Below are 16958 nucleotides of genomic sequence, written 5' to 3'. Positions count from 1 at the left end.
ACCTGCCTGATCTGGTTCAGAATCAAAGGCTTGAATTCACTCCAACCCAGAGATAACTGAGGAAAACGTGAAGCTGCAGGGAAGAAGAAAATCTATCAACACAGAGACGTAGAAGATCTACATCCATGACGCTGAGAGCGGCTTAGAGCCGCTAACTGTCCTGACATACAGCGTTTAGCACAATAATTACAACTCTTGAACATTTTTCACATTTTGTTACACTGCTGCTATCTATAAACTCGATTCTATTCTGTTTGGAAGTAGAAGTAGAGTGACTCATCATTTACTACTTTTTCACAAAGTCAAAGCTTAGAAGTGTGGCGTGCGTTTGTATGCAGCTCCCACAAATCACCAGCAGTTAGTGTCTATCTGTGAGGGGTGTGATCTCAGTACGGATCCAAACACGAAGGCCTCGGCTGTTTATTTGAGAACGTCGGAGGGGAAAAAAATGGTGTCAAATGTGACAGAAATGTGTAATTTGGGTAAATGAGGGAAAAATATGACTTTTTTTGTGTGTGCTGGAAAACTAACTGCTGGAGGCGCCATGCTGTGGGGAAGATGGATGGAGCTGAACACGGGTTGCCGAATATTGAGGTGCAGGTTCACTTTCTAGCAGGACAATGAGCCAAACCCTCCAACCAGATCAAAGAATAAACCCTCGCTAGAACGGCCCAGTCAAAGTCAAAGTCTTCAATCCACCTCACAATCTGTGGCAGGATTTGAAAACTGATGTTGACAGATTCTCTCTGAAGGGTCTGAATACTTGAACAAGGTACTGTGTATGTGTTTGAACTGCTAAAAGACTCCCACCCTGCTCTCTCTCACACACACACTCACATGTGCTCGCACACGCGCACACACACACGCATGCAGGACAACATGAAAGCTTCTTTTTGCGAAGCCACAGAGGCTAGCAGCATGCAGCTCTCTTACATTTAGAAACTTGAAAAATCGCAAACTTTCAAAAATGACCATTATTAATGACCATCAGAGCTTTATTTCAATAATCATGCCTTAGAAATAAAACAGTATGTAGATGTTAATTGGACGTTTCCAAGCAATAAATCCGATACCGGAACTAGTTAAAATCGACAGATAGGACAGTTCTAAATTTTCTGTTACTCCCTGCAAAGCTTTCACTTTCCACCTTCCCTGGTTATAATTAATGCAACAAATAAATGAATAAATAAATGCAAAGCTATCGTATGTTATGATAATTATATCTCACATATGTCGCCTCGTTTAGATTCCACATCAAACGCTGGCTTCACGACGGTGTTTTATAAGACCGACAATAGAAATGAGCACACAGTGGCTCCCACATGCAGACGTATTTGCAGGTTATCATTTTTGCAGAAATGCTGCACACGTTTCGACCACCTATCATGAGTAAATGACAACTGTGTGAGCGGTTTACATCCATAAAGACATAACGTGAATCCTCTGGTACTCCAGAAACAACAAACCACATGCTGCAGAGGGTTAGTTTCTATTTTCACAGTAATTCTAGTTTGTTTGGGGTTTTTTTGGACAGTAAAGAAAGTTTTTAGACTTACTGTGACTGAAGCAGAGTCTTTGGAAACATTTTTTTGCAATTTAATTGATGCCTATCTCCAGATTCTACAAATTCAACATTTGAACATCTGTAATTGAATGCATGCGGTTTTGTTATCATCAAGATTAAATGTGACAAACATGACAGTGGATTTAACGGATGTGCAGCATGACACAACGGCTGCTTAAAAAAATAAAATAAAATCACAGTTTAACCAAAACCTCATCATCATGTGTCTTGTAATTCACAGAGAAATATCAGGTACTTTTTTTTTACTGCTTAAGTTAATTCCCTGTAATGGGATGGGACACGTTAGGTCTTTAAAATAAAATGGTGACAATGGTGAAATCTACTAAAACTAAAATGTCTTCATCATTTCATTCCTGATGCTTTTCCAAAGTCAGAATGTTTCATAAGACCTCTGTGATCTGGAGAGTAATCCTTACCTTTGAAAATGGCTGTTGGCGTGAAAGAGAAATAAATTCATTTCACAATGTTGATCTCAGATATCTGTAAAACAAATTCTGTTTGACTAATGAAAAGTCTCAGATCAGATTTTACTTCTTTTTTCACCAGACCAGTTTAAAAATTTGTTTTGCTTCTTTAGCTTTCACTGGAAATACTGGTCCAGTCAAATAACCAGAGCTCCTTCTCCCAGTGCATTCTTCTGCGGGCGCAGAATACTTTCCTCTTGGAAGTTGTAAACTCAAGAGGAACTGGGCCTCCCTTAATCGCCGAAAGCACTATTTTGTTTATGAATCACACCAAGAGGTAATTAAAAAGAAACCTTTTGGGTACAGTTTTAGAAGTTTTTACGACAAAGCCCGCTCAGAGCGGACGAGAAGCAAACACGTCCTGTGACATTTACTAACAAGAAGCTCCTCAAACTGTTTAACATCACAGAACATTACAGGAATCTGATGGGTCAGACTTTAAAAGTATGAAGGAAAAAACTCAAGGAGATGTTCTTATGTAACAATGATGTAATTAATAAAAAAATATTTCCTCCTACGTACCTGTAAACAGCTCTCTTGTCAGACTCAAGCTGGGCCTGGGGGTCAAGGGTCACACTGACAGAGTTATTTCCTGCTGCAGAGGCTGCTGGGATGTGGACCTGTGGGGTCTTGGAGTTCTGCTGAGTTGTGCCCGTCATCTGGCAACAAGAGACAAAAAAAACCCCCCACAAAGTTAATGACGATTTGAACGTAGAACTCCCACAAAGTGTTTGGGTGGTGATCAGTCAGAGTCAGAGCTGGGAAACAATATTCTGCTTCCATTTAGTAAATGACAGAACATAACAGCTTCACCAAAACGGCACCACGGATTGGTGCAAAGGGCAGTGGAAAACCAAACAGGAATTTAATGTGTTGAGAGAAAACGACGAGTTTGGACCCAAAAGCAAAAAAAAAAAGTCACTTCAGGAAAATAAAGAGGAAAATAACATTACTGTATAATAGTACATTAATATACCTGGTACCTTACTGCGACATATCACTACTGTAAAAGTGTTTCCTTCAATCTGTTGATTCTCCTATGCACCGTCAATTAATCAGATAATTATTTTAGTGACATTCACTCAAATTCAATGTTTTATAATTTGATTTGATTCCATTTGGGGTAAAAAAAAAAAGATTAATTCAGAATAAAACTGTTCATTTTGTCGAAAGGCTGCGATTCATCCTGGGGGACCATGGATACTCCCATCCAGGTTTCAGTACACTTCAGTCATTTCAGCTTTATTGTCAGTTTTAATGTTAATTTGAAAATATAATCAAGTTACGCGAAGTAACTAGAGAAAGACTGCTCAAGTCGGACTGGCACTTATTAAACCAACATTAAACGTGGTCCGACTTTTGGTGTGGAAACTCATCATTCAGCATAAATAACGTAACAAACTGCTTCCTGCGTTTCACGTTACTTTTTTTTCTGAGGGTTTGATAAGTCAGCGACCACGTTCTCCAAACCGAGTCCACTGCATACCCCGCTTTCCTCTCTCTCCATCAATCACTCCATGGAAATGGGTCTAACGTCTCCCATCCCCCTGTTTTTTTTTTTTTTGAGTCAGACTGAGGTAGCAGGAAGCTTCAAGTCTTAATCCCAACAACAAATGGGAAATAAATTACCTTCTTCACACTTAACTAGTTCTCATTTGCATTCGTGGAGTGCGCCTGTGCTGCCGCTCTGGACCTCTCCCCCTGGCACTAATCCTCCGGGCGACACCGGAATGCGGACGAGGAGGAAATAATAGGCGATCAGAAGAGGACGCCGGGCGGCGCAGCCGCCGGACCTTCGGCGCGGCGCTTCAGGGTGCGCATCTTGTTTCAAAATCAGGCCTTCCTGCATTATCCAGCGGCCTCCATAATTTCCACAGGATTTCTACTTGTCTTTTCAGATATTTCCATTCACTCACGATTGGCATAAAAGTCATAATATTTTGAGGGGGTGTATTTTTCTAAACTGGAAGGCGTATGCAATGTATAATTTTACATTTGGGGCACAGACTACTCAAATCCACACAAGATTGGAATTATTTAAAACAGACATTCGGGTGACTCGTGCGCTTTTTGAAACCGTTGGCACGTTTCTGTCGACATATTTGACTGTTTTAATCAGAAATGGCAGAACTCACTGAAACGAGTGGGCATTGTGTTACGGACCCCGTCATAACATGACTACTGTTAGGACTGTAATTATTATGACAGTCAGCTAATTTTTAATACAAAAAAATTAAGATTTTTGTTCTAGAAGCTAAAGGTTATCCTTTGTTGTCTACTTGAAAAACTAGTTTCACGCGTGTTTGAAATTGTTGTCCTGTTGAAACTCCCATCTCTGTCCAAGTTTTAAACATCTGGTGTGGTGTGTGAGGGGAGACTAGAGAACATGTAGGTAGACATGTGCTTTTATTATTCTGTTTACAGTATGGAATACCATTGCAAAAATAGTACAACATTTTTGTTTTGTTATATCAGTCATTTCAAAACAACTTCAGTTTTAAAGATTTCCCACTGGAGCTTATGTAAGGGTTACATAAACCCTTATGTCTGCATTAGATTGCAATGTAACTGTAATCATTACTCATGTCAAATGCATTCTGTAGAATGAAACATCCTTTACAGAAGTAAAACTGAATATGCTGCGCTGATTTAAGATTATTTCATTTGTACTTCTGTGGGGTTTCTTTTATTATTATTATTCATTTGTAAATAGAAAAAGTGGAAATCTTAGTTTTCCCAAAGTGATTGCTAAACTCTGATCTAACGGGATTATGAAATGAGACTTTAGAGATATTTTATTAGGGTTAGGGTTAGGTTGAGTGAACTAACTCTTGTTAATCCCACTCTTAACTTCTCGCTCTCGCCGATATTTTTTTTTCAGATTTTGCAAATGCATTTTGTAATGAAGCACGAAACGATCCACAATCTGACAGCTCAACCTTTCCTTCGGGGACGGGCTGCTGCTGAAGACGTCGCTCTCACCTGTTGACTTTCCTGGTACGTTGGAGGAGGAACGCTCTGGGTGGCCATCATTGTCACTGCAGGCGGTGGGGAATCATGTTGCATCATGGGACAGCTTCACATTGAGACTGGAAGACACACAGAGGGAAGGAAAGAACACCAAACATGAATCGGGTTTGAAAGGCGCTTTTTAAAATCTATTACACCGGCAGCCACCAGGTGCTGCTGTGACTGAGTAATCAAAAATGAAACACACAAACACACACGTGCACACACACACACACAGCATCTCAGTCTTCTTCTCCTGATCTCGACAGACTGGTTCATTTCTTTCTCTTTTCTCCTGAGTTTGCCTCTCCATGGTGCTGCGCAGAACCAGCAGACAAGTCAGGATGATGTATTAATACGGAGTGATCAAACGACGCAACCAAGCAGAAAGGAAACAAATGAGAACATCCTCAATCACCAAGGCCCGTTCCCACAAATATTCAGCAAATACTGAGCAGCGGCAGCGGGCCCCTAACGGCGCCACAGACAAACCCCAAGTATTTGTTTCCCAATTACAGAGAGCCGGGCCTGTTTACTAATTAGAGCCGGCTCTAACGCCACGCTCCACGACGGAGCCGCAGTAGGACAGTCGTCTCTGTTAGTCAGCTGCCGGTGTTGTTGTTGCACTTTAACCAAGCAAGTCATGAAGGCTAATTAGGGCTCTTCGGGACCCCACAGGGTCGAGGACAGTACCCTGTGGAACTCTGCCGTAACCGCTGGCCCCACCCCCACTGATGGAGCTAATTGGCTCGGGGGAAAGTTACACACACACACACACTGCCACACCAACAGACCCCCTGCCCGCTCGCCAACAGCACACACACACACACACACACACACAGCAGGTCATCCAGCCTGGAGCTCCACATAACCTGTGCGTTCGCACCGCTTGAAAACAAACCTGAATATGTAACCTTTTGTCTTTTTTTTTTTCCAATATTAACAGAAGCTCTTAAAATTGTTTATAAAACGGCCACATATAAATCCATGTCAGTCCATGGAAGGCAGCGGGCCAGTCGACTCGGGTTGACTGGTGTTGACCTGGAGGGAACGTTTCATTACAGGTTAGTCAAACGGAACCGGAACATCTGAGCACAATCCCAGTTCTGGTTCCTCCAGAGCTGCGACAGCATGCCGAGAATCTGAACGCAAGTGAAAGATGATGAGGTTGTGACTGGATAAATAAAAGCTAATCTTTAATTCCTCTTCCATCCTGGGTTAAACATTTCATTCAAATGTGAAGAAATGTCTCCTTTTATACACAAGAGGCCCTAAAACTGCATCCTTGTCTGTTTGGATGCTTTATTCGTCTGAATAGAAGAACTTAGTCGACTACGGCCTGACTAAAATTAACCTTTCTAACTACTAATTATAACAAAATGACATTCAGTCAAGAGGGTATGTCTAAAATTAAACTGAAATGTGCTGACAAAATGAACCCTGCTCGTTACGTTCACCAGGAAAAACACTGATGTTTTCACTGATGTACAAAAAAACCCACATTGCTTATAAAGATCATGCATGACACAGAGATGAAGTCAGTTGGCTTTGTGATAAAATAGATTACAGATTGTTAAACACAAAGAGATTAGCACCACTTTGTTCCATAGTTCTCTGTTTAATCTGTGCGTTATGTCCAGATGACAAGACATAAATACGTTTTAGGCCCTTTTTGCATTTGCTCTGTGCCGTAATCTCGTCTTCACTCTCTGAATCTGCACAATAGTCCAGCGTGACTAAGAGAGTCGGATCCTGGCACTGCCTCCGCCTGGAGAACAATGGGACTGAGATGCTTCTTTGTCTGATTGGCATCCAAGCCAAGTGTCGCTGCCAACGTCCTGATAATAAATGGTGGTTTGGTTTCTAATTTAAGGTTTTTAGCTGAAAAATCTGCATTTTTAACGTGCCTCGCCGTTGCCGCGTGCGATACGTCGCGCGCCTCCGCACTTGTTTGTGAGCGCCGCGCGCGCTTGCCTCGGCGAGTCATTCCGTGTTCTGATTGCGTCTTCTGGTTTCTGTTCCCATTCCAGCTGGTATCAGCTGAAAGACATCTTCTCTGTTATCAGCCCTCATTTTAATTGCAAATGCAGCGAGCGTGTTAGTGATTAAATGGAAAATTGCACATTAATTGATGAGACTGAAGATAAAGCCAGTCCAATTACCACATGGTATTTTGGGCCTCTCAAGTTTTTCGCTGTTCCTCGAAGGAACAAGCCGCCAAATGCCAAGTTTGAGCAGGCAATTGGGCATCCATAAATATGCACAAAGAGACGCGAAATGTGTGCACAAACACATGCCGCACGCTGGCTGCCCAGGCGTGAAAACACATACAAGAAAGACAAGAAGGAGAGAAAGAGAGAGAGAAGGAAAAAAAAAGACTAATTTTAACACACATGTCCTCCTCGGTGTGAAAGTACAAACCTCTCTTTGAACTCACCAAAGGTGTACAGTTACACAATAGGCTGTCGAATTCATTTTGAGGACAAATGACATGTTTGTTTCCCAACAAAAGGCCTTGGAATTATGACACAGTTCATAATGCATATCAACGGGAGAGCGCCTGTAGTCGCAATCAAAATTCAAAAGCAAGCATAAAGTGGAAAATGAGAGAGAAGTAGGCATAAAATTATTCCAACCAACATCAAAGGCTTTCCCGAGTTTAGATTGGAGGCAATTTCCTTTTTTTCAGTGGATTCTGTGCAGTAAGAAACACTTCTGTTCACAATTCAATTTTCTAACAATCTCAGGGCGTACGATGTCCTCCTTCTGCATCCATGCAAGGTTACATAGCCTCCCTCTCACCCTCTTTTACCTGCAGCGATGAGACGAAAAATCATATCAGATTGCATGTAATCTGATTACTGACCGCCACCGCTAAAGCCTAAATATGTCTGAAGTCATTTTTCTCGTCAGCTTGGAGGGAAATTTGTCACCCGTGGCTGAAATTCAAATAAATGTGGACTGGGATTGCTTCCTGCTTCCAAATGAACTGAACTCCAGTGAGATTTTTATAGTTATAAACACATCGACACCCAGCACTGAAATATAAACTTAAATGTGTTTCAGCCAAGTTAGTTTACGATGGACGCAACGATGTGACTGCGTGACTTTTACTGAACTTCCTTTGTAAAAAGCAAAGTTTTGGTAAAGATTCCACACAAAAAAAAAGCGACATTTCCCTTTTGTATCCAGAACTTTTTTTCCTCAGGAACTTTAAAACTCGTCTCGTCCCTGCTTGACTTGTGTTTCCACAGAGATCTGAGGATGTCCTTAGATTAGGAAAGTTAAGTCCCCATGTCGCTCTTTGTGTGTTCTTGGAGCGCCGCTCTTTTGGAACGGAGTTTAAAAGTGAGAAATCCATAGCTTGTAGATTTGTTCTAGTACTGGAACAGTTCCTTTTTGTCTGCAAACACTCAAAACCCTCAGCTTTCATTTTGCCTTTGTCACAGGGGAGAGCCAAACAAAACATAGTCTGACTTACAGATTGATGTTTTACACAAATTAAATGTTATCCTTTTATTATTTCACCACAATTACACACTTATGTAAGCACCATGGTCTTTTTTATTAATATTAAAGTGGATATAAACAATCCTCATTTGTTATGACAGTACATAAGAGTGATCATATTGAAAAACACATTAAATAAAAACAGCCACAAATGTCTTTCTTAGCCTTTGTAATTATTTTTGCAGTAATTAAAATATTAAATAAAAGATACAGCAAAACCTATTCAAGTATTAACCAAGAGTTTTTCAAACTAGTGCTAGAGGACAGAGCCGGTCAATGATCCTAGATCACCTTTAGTCAAAATTCACCCTCATGTGTTTTTTCTTTTTAATAGTCCTAAACTGGAATATATAAACATAACAGGATGGGTTCAGAGCCCTGAGGAAGACAGTCGTGTGTCGTGAAAGCATTTGCCCCCTTCAACTTTAATTATTAGTCAAAGACCACACAAGTCAACACAAAATGCTCATTTTCAGTCAAGGTGTTCATAATTAAGGGAGAGGAAAACATTCTGTGTGAAAAAACGATTGCCCTCTAAACCTAATAACTGGTTGGGCCAACCTTAGTAACAACTGAGGTCAAGCATTTTTGCAGAATTGTTGTGATTCAGTCACACTGGGTGGATTTTGAACATGAACTGCATTTTCAAGGTCATGCCACAGCATCTCAATAGGATCCAGGTCAGGACTTTGTCAAGGCCGCTCCAAAGTTCATTTTATTTTCCTCCAGTTAGTCAGAGGTAGACTTGCTGGTGTGTTCTGGATCATTGTCCTGCTGCAGAAAACAAGCTGGTTTCAGCTTGAGGTCACACAAATGAGTGAACATTCTCCTTCAATCCAATCCTCTTTTGACACAACGCCATGTAGGTTTGGATTTTTTTATTTCCTCCCTTAATAATAAACACCTTCATTTAAAAACTGCTTTTTTTGGTCAACATGTGTTGTCTATGGCTAATATTTAAACCAGTTTGACGTTATGAAACACAAAGTGTAATAATATTCCCATTATGGACCCCCTCCTCAGTCACGGATGCAAATTTAAATTGATTTTAAAAAAGCTATGCAGGTATTCAACCGGGCGACATTTCTATCAGCCCGTCCAAAATGCACGCCTACATGTGTGGGAGCAGTCTCCGACCAAAACCTCATTTGATCTATCCCGTTTGAATATTGTTGTTAGGAAGTTGACCTGCAAAAGCAATGAATAACATTTGGAAGTAGGCATGTCACCTTGGTCAGACATTATGCATCTTGAGGGTTGCTGAATAAATAAATCAGGTGTTTTTGAATATGAGTGGGATCTAATCATCGCCTTATTGTCAGACCTGATTTACAATGCAAACACCAGGAGGCAAAGCCTTGATGGTGTTGAGTAAAGCCACGGAGGGAAGGACGGAATGGTAATGAGATCTGGACCTGCGAGGGAGGAGTCTGTGTACATAATTGTGCCTGGACTCAACAGAGAAAAAAAAATCGAAACGCACACAGATCAGGGCAGGCGGGCCTCCGCATGCAGGAATGGACACACATGCAAACGCAGGCATTTATAATGATGTGCGCACTGCGCGAAGAGATCTTAAGGCTTCAACCGGTGTCATCCTTGGGGCAATAAATCTTTCACAACCTCACAGCCTGAAGTACAAGTACAAGTACAGATGTGCACACACATTAAAGTAGAAGCACATACATAGCCGGAGGCAAGGAGAGTCTAACTCGTGGTTTTAGGGCTACAAATATCCCCCAGGCGAAAGCAGGCTGCATGGATGCTGCAGTCAGAATCCGGTCCACGCTCCCAGGCCACCTCATTAACCCCAGCCACCCGTCTTCCCTCCGTCCAGCCAGGCTTGCAACGCTTTGCTCCATTCTGGCCGATGCCTCAAATTCCTGCTAACATAATTTATTCATCATCTGCTCTTGAGTTGATTGGACGCAGTCTTGTCCACAGTAAAAGATAAGGCATGAAACCGAAGGTGAGTTTCAGCGTAGCTGCAGACAACATTGGTCATAACGAACACGGTCAGGCACGGCGTGGCTGGTGTTGACCACGGTTTGAAAGCTTTGGGTCTACCTCTCTTGGGTCGAAACGATATACATCTCACTTTTTCATCTTGGCATTCTGTACATTGCTCCGTCTTGCCTCACCGCAAACATACCGGTGAAGGTTACAGTTGAGGCGCTCTGTTCTGAATGAAATATTCAAAGGAGAGATCTCTGCACCGTGTTTTCGGTTGCAAAGAGGTAGGCAGCCATTAAACATGTCTACCAAGAACAGTTAAGTTATAGCTTGAGTTTGTTACAGTGTGACAAGATTTTTTTTATTCCCTCAGATAGCCGTTTCAGTGTCAAGTAGATTAGAAGAAGATGGTGTACGTTTAACAAAACCTTGGAGCTTCATCTCAAGGAAACTGAACACTTTTCCTCAAGGTTAGCGCTGAGCTATCAGCCGTTCTTCTCAATTACTTTCCTTCAAAAGATCCCTTTCACTCGTCCTTATCAATTCACAATGACATTTTATCCTTGAATTTCTATAACCTTTCGAGTTTATTGTTTCATCTTGAACTTCTTAATGAGCGCCCTTCAAGTATTCAAATAGGCCCCACAGCCTTAATGAAGACACAAGGATTTCCCTCGGGTGCGGCAGTTTGCGAGACTCTCTTCCCGACTGCTGACAAAGGCGGCGGCGCTCCGATCTGACTGCAATTCTTGTTTTCTTTGTATTTATGCAAATGATTGTTTGGATGTTGCACATTCCAAGTTTGATTGTGTTGCCTCGGGTTTTCAAAAAGAACATTAAACAATATGGATAGTGTAAAAACAACACTACGGTTAAAACGGCTGGAGTATACCTGTGGGATAGGTGGTCAGCTTGCAAACGACGTTGTTACCGCAGCTGAAAGAACTTAATCATTTCTCTCTGAGAAGTTAAACTTTATAAGAATCTTAAGCCCGAGGGTAATTTCTAATCACTTATAGGAGTTAATTATATTGTCGTCCTTATTTACGTTAAAGAGAGTTACATACGGAGCAAATGTATATGCTAAGAATTTCAGAATTTTATCTTGACCAGTTAGCACCGGTACTTCTACGCAATGAACGCTCCACAACAAATATAAACCCCTGACGAAAAAAATGAGACAATGATATATTATTTCAAAACATTTTTGACACTTGATGTGACAAAAATTCTGTACTATTTTGCAGTAAAAAGAAACAACTTCATGCTCACGCATAAAGGTGCACCGTGCGTATCCTGTAAGCCGCGTGGACGGTTGAGATACGAAGCTTGAGCCGCTCTAAAAATCCAGCAAATAGTCTGAATGGTTAGTGCTCCGTTTGTGCAGGTTTGTGCCGTTAAAATTTTTGTTTGTGCAGTTTTGGTTTCTAAGGTATTAAAAATTATTTTTTAGGTCATCCAGAGTTCACCATTCCCCCCATATAGCTCCAAAACAAACCAAAGTGGGCTAGTTTGTTAGTGCTCCGTTTGTGCAGGTTTGTGCTGTTAAAATTTTCGTTTGAGCAGCTTTCATTTTCGAGATATTAAAAGTTATAATTTTGGCAGAATACGTCACCAGCCGCCCCAATTTTGCTCCAAACATCAACATTTTTGCTTTACCGCTGTTGTGTCGCCGCCACCAACTGGTATGTAGTGTGGACCACAATGTCACTATTATATTATACAAATGACTAAATCTGATTTTGCTTTATTTGGTGTTTTCAGAGTTTATGATTCAGCCGATCACATTCACCCTATTAGGGTGAATCTTACTCTAACTGTATTGATTATGCACGACTTATAGTCCCTTTTCTACAAAAATATAGCAACCTCAATTGCATAAAAAAAACAACACCGAAACAAGACTTGCGTGAAAGAAATGTGCTGGAAGACAACCAACAAAGAACTAAAACAAAAAGTACAGCCTGCAGCAGGTGAAATTAATTGTCCCCTAATTGGGTGAATGTGAGTAAGATTCACCCTAATTGGGTGAATGTGATCGGCTGAATCATAAACTCTGAAAGCACCAAATAAAGTAAAATCAGATTTAGTCATTTGTACATGTAATATAATCCTTGGGTGACATTGTGTAAAAAACTATATTTGCGAGGACGTTCGGTTTGAGTACATTTACCTCTTTGGGGTGAAGTTCGCTGGAGAATTTGGGGATATTAATTCACATTATCGTGATCAAGATAAAAAAAAACGCACACAGAGAGTGATGGGAACATCGTGATATTAGAAATCTGAGTTATTTATAGAACAATACTTGTTCGTACAAGTACAAATTCATGAGTGACAAACTCGAAGGTGTCTTTAAGGATCTTCTGTGGTCGTGAAATCCTGCAACAGCAGCTTCAACATCCCCGATGTTAAAATGTGGCATCGAGCCGAGTGTTTGAATTCTGTGGTTGACACACAAACACAGGCAGGAGGAGGATTTCTCCTTCTAGGCTGATATCCATCAGAACACCGAGGGCATTAAAAAAAAAACATCCAAACGGGAACGAAATGAGAAGCTTGAGGAGGGAAACATAATTCACACGAGTTCCCCCGCTGAATCCTTTCCAGTACCTCTGCTCTGCCTCCCTCTCCGTCTCTTCTCCCACCACCACTGCCTCTTCGCTCCCCGCTTTCTCTGCCGTTGTGTTTGTTGGCTCGCGCGTCGTGCCGCTTATCTGAAGCTTCATCAGCAAAGTTCCTCTTCTTTTTTTTTATTTTTTATTTTCTTGTAAATAAACACTTTCATATCAGAAAAAGAGAGTGCCACCCATGTCACTCTGCAACCACTTTGGTTACTGCTGGAGTGTCGTGACTGAGAAGTAAATGAAACGGATTGCAGGAAGGCTTGCTAGCATAATTCCTCAAGCATTTAACACAATAAACTGGTGCTAGCCCTCTATGTGAGCTCTTATTAAAAAGATGGTGACTCTAAACAGGGAAGCATTTAAAGTAGACATAAGACAGTGGATATTTTTTCCTTTTTGAAATCTCAAATGTCAGTGTGAGCAAACGTATTGAGTCGATGTGGATAGTTTGGACATGTGCTCAGAGGAAGAATCGTTACATTTAAAATAGAAAGGTAACATAAAGAAGTCATTCTTATATTACTAAAGCAGAATTGTAGAAAATGTTGTGTTTTTTTTATCTCTGGTAAACAAGATGAAGAAAAATTTTCATAGCAATTTCAGAAACAAAATTAAAATTTGTCCTTGAGAAGTGGGACTTGACAGACCATGAGCAAGTGAACCAAAGTGTAAAATGAACGAAGCTCAGTTTTTCATATTTCAAAAGCAGACAAGCCATTAGAAAACAATGTTCCAAAAAAAGGGATTTTGAAGTCACGCCTCTGAAAAGCAGAAATAAACTGCTGTAGATAGACATAGCATATGGAACAGCTGACTGAACTTAAATAAATTGTTTTTATTCTACTCACCAACCAAAACATGGGGAGGCAACTACCCATCATTGATTTAAAAAAAATGATAAAGAGAACTTTGTGCCACAAGAAGTAGGAGAGTCAGCAGCAGGTCATTTTTCTCAGTGCCTGAGCCAAATGAACGGCAGACTGCATATCAGTGCAGTCTGCCGTTCCGATCTCCAAGAGTTTGTCATTTGTTAAAGATCAAATGACAAACTGTTGTGGGAAAACTAACTGTAAACAAACTCACATAGAAAAATGTGTTTATCAAAGTGAGACTTTTTGTCTTCACTGCTTAATTGCTCTCTGAGTTACTTGTGGCACGATAATTAGGAAGAACAGGTGTGCTGACCCATCCCTGTCAGCCTGACTCAGACTAACGGCTCAGACGTGAGCTAGAAAAGACAACTTTTACGTAAACACAGTCATTTACCATTTATAGACTGGGCCTGCGGAGGAAAAAATCTTTTAAATTCTTAGCAGTTGTGTTTGTCGAGTCTAAAAAGAACAGAATTTCTACCCGACCACCTCCTTGTCTTGGGACACATTTGGGATGAGAATTTTCAATATCTGACCTGATGTTTGAGGTGAAACATTACCTTCACTATCTTATTGTTTGGCCATTGTGATGTGTGTGACGATGTTTTATATTAAGAGTATACGGACAAAGAGTTAGGCGCATTTCACGTACAAGAATCTAAGATGGACTTTGTAACAACAGCCAAGCACCAACAACCTTTATTTAAGCATAATAGTCTTGTTAAAAAAAAAAAATGCTTCTGAACTTGTATGTGGTACTTCCATTTTATTGTCCACCTTACAATGTCATCAACTTCAATTGTTTGCTGTCTAAATGATCCAAGTCGAACAAAAGTCTGAAAAGAAACATCAGATGATGTTCTTGGTTTGAAAGTGAAATACGTCTTGGTATGAATGTTGGCGTCCAGGGATGGTCCTGTTGCACAATCCCCCTCTGCCCCGCAAGAGCCCCAAATTGCACACTTCCTCACAATGAGATCAGCAGAAGGGAATATTTGAGGAGAGTCGAAGTGGGATTAATGAGTGGGGGGGATTAGCAGGTGGGGGGAGTCTGTCTCCGTGCAAATGTGGGTCTGTATGCTTGTGCCTGTCTGTGTCTTTACTATTGGCCACTTCGGTCTCTGCGGCTCTCAGGCTGGGGGGTATAAGGGCGGGGAGGGGATGGTGAGTTTGTCTTGGCAAAACGCATCAGGCAGGCAGAAGTCTGCCTAACAGAGCAGACAGAAGCAGACGATGGCTGAGCTGGCACTAAGGAACTCCACTGGGCTGGTCGCAGTCTGCATGGTCTGAACATGTGAAGACGGACGGAACAAGCTTCACTTAGCAAGTGGTACGTGGGGACATTTCTCCACATCTACACATCTGGTGTGATTCGTTGTCCTTGTGGCCTGCATTTGTTTGGGTAACATCACGAAAACTTCACCAAAGGAACAGTGAGGACAACAGCACAATCCACAGGAAAGATCGAGGATTGTGCCTTTACACTGCCCTTTAATGAGGATCATCATTATATGTCATCAGTGTGATTTTGTACTGAACGGGTCACTTTTCCACCTAACTGAGTTTTGTCCATACTGACTAGAAGGAGGTCGATATCTATCCAGTCACTTATTTTGTTACATATTTTTGCTTTGTTATTATTATTATTTTTTTGTACTTTCTTAATCATGACTGATTTGTAAAAGCAATAAAAAGGTTAAAACATTCAAGGAGATGAATACTTTTTATCGCCACTGTAAACCTGTGGTCCGCTGAGGAACCTACCCTCTGGGAAATAATTATTCAAGTATACAACACACATGAGTCTCAACAAACCAAAATATGCAGTGATTTATTTTAGTCAAAGATGATTTCATATTTACGTTCTGCCCTGATTGTGAGACGATCAGCCGGTGGCAGCTTCCCGCCTGGAGTCAGACCCACAGAGGGAGGAAAAATACAGCTGATAATTACAATTCTTTGTGATTGTTTAGAGGCAAAATCGAAACTGAACAATGAATTTGATTAACTGCACGGCCCTAACCTGTGAAATTTTTAGGTTTTAGTCACAAATATTCAAATATTTCCCATGACTGATTAACAAAAGTAAACCACCTTTGGTTACTAAAATGCCACAGTATTTCTCAACAAGTTGAAGTTAGTCTTATGAAGCTCTGCCCAGGTAGTGTCAGCATGACCTTGTGTGAGGAAAATGTGTAATCTGTCATTATGACACCTGATTATAGAGATAAGTGCGTCAAGCTAAACACCCTTTATTCTGTTTGTGAAAAGGATAAAAAAAAGGACCTCTTAGGTTTTGCAGATGTCTGATCATGAAAAAGACGGTGTCCAACAGCTAGGTGGGCTTGCAAACAAGCCCACCTAGGGCTTGTGTGTGTTTGCGTGTGTATGCGCATGCACACGCACACACACGCACACACACACACACACACACACCAGCAAATCAGTCAGCTCTCACCCAGAGGAGAAAGTTGGTGTTGTTGACTCTTCTATGCTTAAAAAAATGTCACGTCTGTCTTTAGTTCACCATTAATGTAGCCCACTTAAAACTCCAATGTCTTAGTGAAACAGCAAACAGACTGCAATTAGCCAGCACCGTTCACGTCTTAGCCAATGACTTAAATCAATTTTGCACTCCAAATCCACATTTCAGGACCAAAAACAGCAAAGAACACTAGAGATAAAAAAAAAATACATATTCCCACCAATCTCTTAACAAGGACTCACCCTAAGCCATAAATACAGATGGATGGATGGACTTTAATTTCTTCTGTGTGGTTCCCAATGTGATTCTTTTGTAACTAAAAAGAGAAAATAATTCTGACTGAGGCTCTGCTTGTTTTTGTTTTGTCCTGATCTTATGTTTTCACCTCCTATTTCTCCTGTCCTGTCATGGATGAGCAGCAACGTCACTGATGTTGCAACAGAACCCATTTTC

At 41.0% G+C, this 16958-nt stretch overlaps 1 protein-coding gene across 5 annotated transcripts in view; it reads right to left on the bottom strand.

Annotated features, from left to right (window-relative positions):
- The window catches only part of pknox2 (pbx/knotted 1 homeobox 2), a 92422-nt gene that overhangs the window by 27715 nt on the left and 47749 nt on the right, over positions 1 to 16958 (bottom strand). For 3 of the 5 annotated variants that reach the window (XM_081615320.1, XM_081615324.1, XM_081615322.1), the window contains 3 exons: positions 5032 to 5138; positions 2572 to 2708; positions 2002 to 2013 (listed from right to left, as the gene is read on the bottom strand). In XM_081615320.1, the coding sequence (XP_081471446.1) occupies positions 2002 to 2013; positions 2572 to 2708; positions 5032 to 5118 (236 nt within the window). In that variant the 5' untranslated portion in view covers positions 5119 to 5138. The remainder of the gene's footprint in view (positions 1 to 2001; positions 2014 to 2571; positions 2709 to 5031; positions 5139 to 16958) is intronic. The other 2 variants (XM_081615323.1, XM_081615325.1) reach the window with 1 other exon arrangement.

This window comes from Poecilia reticulata, chromosome 14 (genome assembly GCF_904066995.2).
Source record: "Poecilia reticulata chromosome 14, P_reticulata-male-v2, whole genome shotgun sequence".
Lineage (NCBI taxonomy): Eukaryota > Metazoa > Chordata > Actinopteri > Cyprinodontiformes > Poeciliidae > Poecilia > Poecilia reticulata.
The sequence above is the reverse complement of the archived record's forward strand: the minus strand, read 5'-3'. Positions and strand labels throughout refer to the sequence as shown.